The sequence below is a fragment of the Balaenoptera borealis genome (genome assembly GCF_965194805.1).
Source record: "Balaenoptera borealis genome assembly, chromosome: 7".
Classification (NCBI taxonomy): domain Eukaryota; kingdom Metazoa; phylum Chordata; class Mammalia; order Artiodactyla; family Balaenopteridae; genus Balaenoptera; species Balaenoptera borealis.
Window position 1 is genome coordinate 94,767,905 of NC_138864.1, and position 7,500 is coordinate 94,775,404.

Genomic DNA, 7,500 nt, shown 5'->3' on the forward strand with positions numbered 1-7,500 from the left:
TGTCTTTTATTAAGACAGCTTGCTTTTTGTTGAAACTAATATTATTTGGGCTAATTTGGTGAGCTCCATCAAAATCACAATTGTTTTGTTTTTGTATCTGGTGTCTTAAAATTCATTTTTTAAATTTAAAAGGAAATATTTATGAACGTAGACAAATAAACAGGATGAACTGTGAGCACAGTCCCTGAAAACTAGTCTCCCAGTGATTTTGAGCAAGATCTTAATTCCAGGGAATGGCTCTAGCCTGCTAGATAGATCCACATTTTAAGTTACTAAACATAAAAGAAGACAGCATTTTCATAAATGAATATATCTTTCTACAGTGCAACCCCCTCTCAAATTGGTTGAGTACTCAAGTATTCTAATTCTGTGTAATTATTGATTACATTCTAGTTTTTAAAACTTAAAATAAAACCAGGCACTCCAGTTGCAAAGTGTTATTGATTTTGTTTGTATTCTGCTCTTATCATCTGTTAAGCATTAGCGTTCTGTGGGTTAAGTTTGGAAAGAATAAGGAATAAGTGTAAGATATTCAGTAACTTCTTTCCAATGATTTTAGGAGCCTAATGAACAATGGTGCAGATTTGTTTGAATATGAATGTGCAGTGGGATGGAGTTTGACCTTCAGCTGTGATTTCAGTTCGTCAGGATTAGTCAAGCTAGGCGATCAAGACTGCTAATGCATAATGATTTATAAAATGAAAAATGTGTAGTGACCATGCAAATGTTTCAGCTAATCAAAGAGAGGAACTTTAGCTTTCAGAAGAAAGAAAAACAAGGGCATGTCAAGGCCTAAACCAAAGATGTATGTAAAATAATCTGAGCAGCTTGATTAGCCAGAGTGAGATTAGAAGTTGCATTTTTGGTCTTTAAACATATGGTGTAGCATATTATATATCACCTCTCCACAATCTCTGTAACAACATGCCTATATGAACAGCCTCATTTTCACCAGTAGTACAAAGAAAAGACTCGACTCTCTTCTGAAATATTTGTGTGTAACTAAGAGAAGGGTAAAGTTAGACAAACTCTACTTTCCAAGACAGAAAACACTCTGCTTTATCAAAGTGATTAGATGGATGTTAAATTAAAACTAATGTCTTAAAGTATAGTAGAAACTAAGGGGTGATGAATCATGATGAAAAGGCATCTCAGTGTCTGATTGCACTGTGCCGTGCTTTCTGTTGTTCCTGTCACACTATTTCTCTGCTGCTAAAAGATTGCATTAAATAGCAGTGTGCACTGTCCATCCCAGATCTCTTTAAATACTCCTGTTCAGTACTTGATGAAAAGCTTACAAATACCACTCAATTCATTGTCAGTTCTTTTTGATACCATAAAACCAGGAAGCTTTTGAAAGGCTATTATTATGATAGACATTATACATGTAACCAGGGCTTGAATTTGGAACAAGGCTGGCAATGCAATACAATAGTTTATGTTAAAATAAACTATAGATATAGGTAGTATAGAGATGGAAGAAGTGAACAGAAAAAAATTTATCAAAGAATGTACAATCACATATTTCCTATCAGTAGTCTGTTATAATAGGAGCAGATACTATAATATGAAAACCAATTTTGCATTTTTATACAAGTAGTTAATCTTAATAGAGCTTTTTTTAAAAATTTTTTTTAAGTACCAGGGCCTGGAGATCGGGACTTCTTTTTATCTTCAAATTTTAAGTGAAAAATAAAGGGATGTGTGAACCAGTATTTGGCAGACCATGTTAACAAGGAAATGGTGTTTTCCACTTTAAATCTCATCCACAGGTTGTGGCTGTTTTTTCCAATTCACATTTAGTGAAGTAAGAATTGGACTAACATTATGCTAGGCACCTTTCCGATCACCCACACAGAACTGGGATGTTTAATTAAGTGACATGCTTAACATGCAAACCCAACACATTCAGAAATGCTCCAGCTGAACTAGATTTTAAAAAGACGATTTGCTTATTGTAGCAAATTAAAAGTTTGATCCATTTTCATAAGTCTTACACTAACTCTTGAAATTCATTTGAAGGGAGGCATGGTCTTTGCATTGTCTCTTAATAACTTTTTGACCCTTTCAACGAGGTACACTTAATGTAAATGCATAATTTATTTCTTAAAAAATCTGAAGTCATCAGCGACCTATTTTAGGATAATATCTAAATGCTTTTGGCTTTTACCATTTTGAGTCATTTCAAGTTTCATAATTTTTCCTCTCTCATCTCAGAATACATAACCCTGTCTTTATGTCTGTTTACCCAGTATTTCTTGGTGCACAGAGCTACATATCAAGTTGGTGCTTAATTCAGCTAATGAGAAAATAAATAAGGGTAAATGAAAGCCTTATTTGGTGCATCACTATGGGGAATTTTAGTTCTGTCAGGATAGTAAATATCAAGAGAGAAAAAAAGAAAAATCTCCCAACCAAAGTTTACTGCGTTTCTTTTCTTCACTCTTTTTTTTTTTTTTTTCTTTTCTTCACTCTTGAAGAGTTTAATTGATAGACTGCAGTTTTCACTGGGACACCCATTTTAAACCAGACATTCCTTTTGATTTCATTTGGTAGCTGCATAATGTATTATGATTTCTTAGACCCAACGAGATGTTTATTTGCCTTCTCACCAGAAAACATCTAAGATAAGTTTTCCCTCCCCTCCTCTATCACACATCTAAATTGTGGTCCCTCATTAGAATATTTGCATGAATAAAAGTATATATTTAGTGGAAAATATTTCCCTAAGCTTAACACCTAACTTGTGAAGGTATATATATTTTAGAAAGTTATCCATAGACTTTCAAATCTGATGCTGCTTTTGCCTGTTTAAATATTGATAAAGTAGTATAATCTTCAAAAATAATTTATGTACTCAGTTAATCTCTATTCGTCTTTGTCAATGAATTCCTAAAGTAGCTTGCAGTAGCAAAGAAAGGTAATGGGACAGTAACAAAAGTGATAAAGGAGGAATAAAGGAAATGTGTCACTTAAAATGATTCACTTAAAAGTGGAGAAGTTCTGCATGTTCTAAACAAGGCCAGTGGAGCAGTCTACATATAACATGTAATTGACATTTGTTGTAGGAAAAACTAATTTTCTATTTAATAAAATACTTTAAATTTTTAGTAGCCTCAAATGTTTCATTTTGGATGAGCTCATGTACATAGATTTATAGGTGATAGTATTGGCTTATTTGTAATGTTAGAAATCCCTCAGAAGTGTACTTGTGCTTTCCTATATATATAATTAATTTCAGTTTGTGTTTTGTACATATCTTATGGAAGTAGAGTGTTCAATTAGTTGATTTCTTTTTCTACATATCCTTATGTCTGTATATTGTTTGTGTTAGATGGCAGTTTCCTAGAGGGTAGGCCAGAATCTGCTTAAAATTTGCAGAATATCACATAAGTGTGATACATATGATTTTAGGATGACAATGACATGATGGTTATTTTTATGTCATAAACTTTTAAATGTAAGGAAGACACTCTCAAACCATTTCAAGAATAAAACATAATTAATTTAACCATGGTGAAAGGGCTAATGAACTCTAAAGAATGCAAAGGTAGAAAACTTGCTTAAACTTGCTTGTACATCAAATCAGTCATACTAGCAGCAAGCTATAGGGTAATATAATTTGTATAAGATGAATTCTGATTGTAAACTTGCAGTTTACAATAATAATTGCATACCTCCATTCATGTAACTTTTCTTATAAAGTGCCTTTGTTATCAGTTACACATAAAGTACTTTTACTTGTAGATAGAGTTAATTAAGTGAAAATACTACATATGCTAAAAATTGGTAAGGGGCTGTTAGATGAGAGAGGTGTGACAAGTTTCTCATCACATAATAGACTTTATAGAAGGTATCTATCTATATGCATGTGTATAGCTATCTACATATATATAATCTAGCTACCCACTTATCTATCTATTTATCTGGATTGGCAGCCTTTTTAAAGTTTAACCTGTTTGTCTTTCTCTGTTCCTTCATTTCAGTTTCATTCCTTGTTATTTGGAGACAGTATGAGGTAAATTATTCCTGGAAGGAAAGGCATTTTAGTAGATAGATAATTTTTTTCCAAACTGCTTATTCTAACCATTCTTTTTGTTTATCAAAGAACAATTAAGTAGGGCTTCCCTGGTGGCGCAGTGGTTGAGAATCTGCCTGCCAATGCAGGGGATACAGGTTCGAGCCCTGGTCTGGGAGGATCCCACATGCCGCGGAGCAACTGGGCCCGTGAGCCACAATTACTGAGCCTGCGCGTCTGGAGCCTGTGCTCCGCAACAAGAGAGGCCAGAATAGTGAGAGGCCTGCGCACTGCGATGAAGAGTGTCCCCCGCTTGCCACAACTAGAGAAAGCCCTCGCACAGAAATGAAGACCTAACACAGCCAAAAATAAAATAAATTAATTAATTAAAAAAAAAAATTAAAAAAAAAAAAGAACAATTAAGTAAACTGACCATTAAATATTTAAACAACTAAATACATGGGCAACCCATTGGATCAATTAATTTTACAGCATACATTTCAGAATGCCTCTTATTATGATACTTTCAAGTACAGTAATCTATAGGTATGAAAGTATGTTCTAAAAAAATCCAGAAATATTTTTGAAAAGCACTTTTGAATTCCTTTCTGTTATTCTGTGATTCTTTCCCCTCATGTTACAAAATTATATCTAATTAATCCATATTTCAAGATAGCAAGGGATAGAAAATACTCTTTCTTTATTATGAAATATGAAGTGGTTTTTTTTGAGGGAGAGGAATTAATCCATCCTGAACTTCCTTTATTTTTTTCTTCTAACTTTTTTTTTTTTTGGGCTGCATTGGGTCTTCGTTGCTGCACGCAGGCTTTCTCTAGCTGCGGCGAGTGAGGGCTGCTCTTCGTTGTGGTGCGCGGGCTTCTCATCACGATGGCTTCTCTTGCTGCAGAGCACAGGCTCTAGGTGTGCGGGCTTCAGTAGTTGTGGCACGCGGGCTCATTAGTTGTGGCTCCCAGGCTCTAGAGCACAGGCTCAGTAGTTGTGGCACACGGGCTTAGTTGCTCCGCGGCATGTGGGATCTTCCCGGACCAGGGCTCGAACCCGTGTCCCCTGCATTGTCAGGCGGATTCTTAACCACTGCGCCACCAGGGAAGCCCCTAACTTTGTTTTCATTATTAATTTCTCTTTTGTTTATGATATAAAGTGCCAGACTCGAAAAGTTTGAACTGTGTTAAAAATGACTCTGAGGATAAATTGTGAACCATGTCTGTTAATCTTTTTCCGTTTTCAAAGACACATGTTGTCCCAAGAATTTGTTCAAAAGTGGTGTTTATATAAATACTTGCTTTTATTTACAGTAAATGTGAATTGTTTTTTCTAGGAAAGAAAATGATTGCTTTTTCAAAGGTTGCAAACTTGGCAAGTTGACAAGTTGTCTGATTACTTGCTGGTTAGTACAAGCAGTGCCTTCAAAGAGTGTGACTGCCGCCCAACCGAGCAGATAGATGCGTCAGGCTTCTGTGCAGGAGGACTTCCTGTTCGCCTCTCTTGCCAACCTTTTCCTGTCTCTCCACAGCCTTTCTCTCTTTCTCTCAGACTTTCCCCCTGGTTTTTCCTTACTTTGTATTTTCCTTGCTTCATCTTTTCTGCTTCTTTCTCTCCCTCCTTATTTCCTTTTCTTTTTGACTCTAATTTTTACAACTTTGAAGGAGAAGGAAATGGTAGAAAGGACATTTTGAGCAAAATACTTTATTTTTCAGTTTAATGAATAACCCTTGAGTAATCTTTAGATTTCTAGACTTCCAGGTTTAAGTTTAGTTAGCTTGAAATAAGAAAACGTTTAAAGGAGAAGCTAGAATACGAGGCTTATGATCCCTTCTTGGAGAGGACCTATCTATGTAGCTATTTTCTGGGGATATGTAAGTAAGTAAATATCCTATATGAGTTACTGCAAGTACTCATGTAGTAATATGTATTACTGTGTGTATTTTTCTAGTACTGTGTATATTTTATATATATATATATTAAATTTTGAAGACAGGTTATATTTTATGAATAAGTACACTGCACATACATTCTTTTTACTAGCTTTGATAACAGATATTTAAATGTGTATTTTTCCAGTCGTTTAATCTTTATCATATCTATCTTAATCATACCTGTAAATCATGTCAAAAGGCTTTCATTTGTAGCACTATGACATTGATGAGATTATCAGTTATGAAGTGTTGAGAAAACTGACATGTAATTGTTTATTTCTAATTATGCTAGTCAAAGCAACACATCTTAGCATAATACGTAAGAGGTGTGGAATGTAAAGGTGGAATCTGATGACATCTGATGCCTCTGGAAAGCCAGTGTCTAAATACTGTGGTACCTAAAATATCATTATTAAATAGTTAAATAATATAACAATTATTCTATAAAAATGATTGGTCATCACTACTAAAGAATTTGGTAGGGATGCCATATAGCGATGAAGTAGGTTAACAGACGTTTGGTAACGTCCACTCTTTCTCCTTCTGTCTCTGTCAAGGTGCCTGTGTCGGTGGCCATGATGACTCCCCAGGTGATCACCCCTCAGCAAATGCAGCAGATCCTTCAGCAGCAAGTCCTGTCTCCTCAGCAGCTCCAAGCCCTTCTCCAGCAGCAGCAGGCAGTCATGCTGCAGCAGGTAATGTGGATTACCTGCTTCGGAGTGCTAGCACCCGTGTTGACAGTGCCATGGGCATATATGACAATTCCTTCTCCACTGGAAAGGACAACCTGTCAGCATGCTAGAACATAAATGTAGCAGGTTAATTGTAGAACTGAGTAGTAAAATTTAGATCCCTTAGTCTTTTTAAATTCATTAACGTCTAGAGTAAGAGCAGAAATGGGTACCATTTCAACATGAGATATAGCAATATTTAAATATTCAAATACTTAGGTGCTTTGGATTTATAGACTTGCCAATAAAAGTGCAAAGAGATTTACAGATAATTGTTGCTTTTGAAATTTCTAACCCTTCAACCCTCCTTTTAGTTCACATAAGTATGAAATTGGAACTGGGTATTTTGTTACAGTAGGGAAAGTAACGTCCCAAACTTTCCTTTCCACAATAAATTCAGATTTTAGGAATAGAAGTAGCTACTAACTAGAACAAAGTTGAACAGCTGAGCCACCAATTCATGATGTTAATCTTTTTTAAATAGCAAAACTAATGTTCCTAATATGTACATTATTAGAGCTTCGAGTTTATATAAAGTGGACTTTATGTTATAGACTTACTTCTCATAGAGAAAATAATGTGCTTTACCTAAATGTTTATAGATTTAACGACTTGCTATGTTCTGTGGTGATGACCGCAGGCCAGTTACTTATATTTCTAAGTCTGACGTTCTCCTGTCCATCCGATGGTTTACCATTTTTTCCCAGTAAGAACTGGTCACTCTGATTTTATGTAACTCTATAGTTGGTTCTTATAAATGGTAGAGTAGAACCTATTTTTATGTGCTGTTAACGCTGCAGATATAATCATCGAG

The 7,500-nt window shown here is 35.1% G+C and overlaps 1 protein-coding gene across 12 annotated transcripts in view; it reads left to right on the plus strand.

Moving 5' to 3' along the window:
• Positions 1–7,500, plus strand: part of FOXP2 (forkhead box P2) — a 540,259-nt gene that overhangs the window by 463,422 nt on the left and 69,337 nt on the right. For all 12 annotated transcript variants that reach the window (XM_082400044.1, XM_082400040.1, XM_082400041.1 and 9 more), the window contains one exon: positions 6,513–6,650. In XM_082400044.1, coding sequence (XP_082256170.1) covers positions 6,513–6,650 — 138 coding nt within the window. The remainder of the gene's footprint in view (positions 1–6,512; positions 6,651–7,500) is intronic.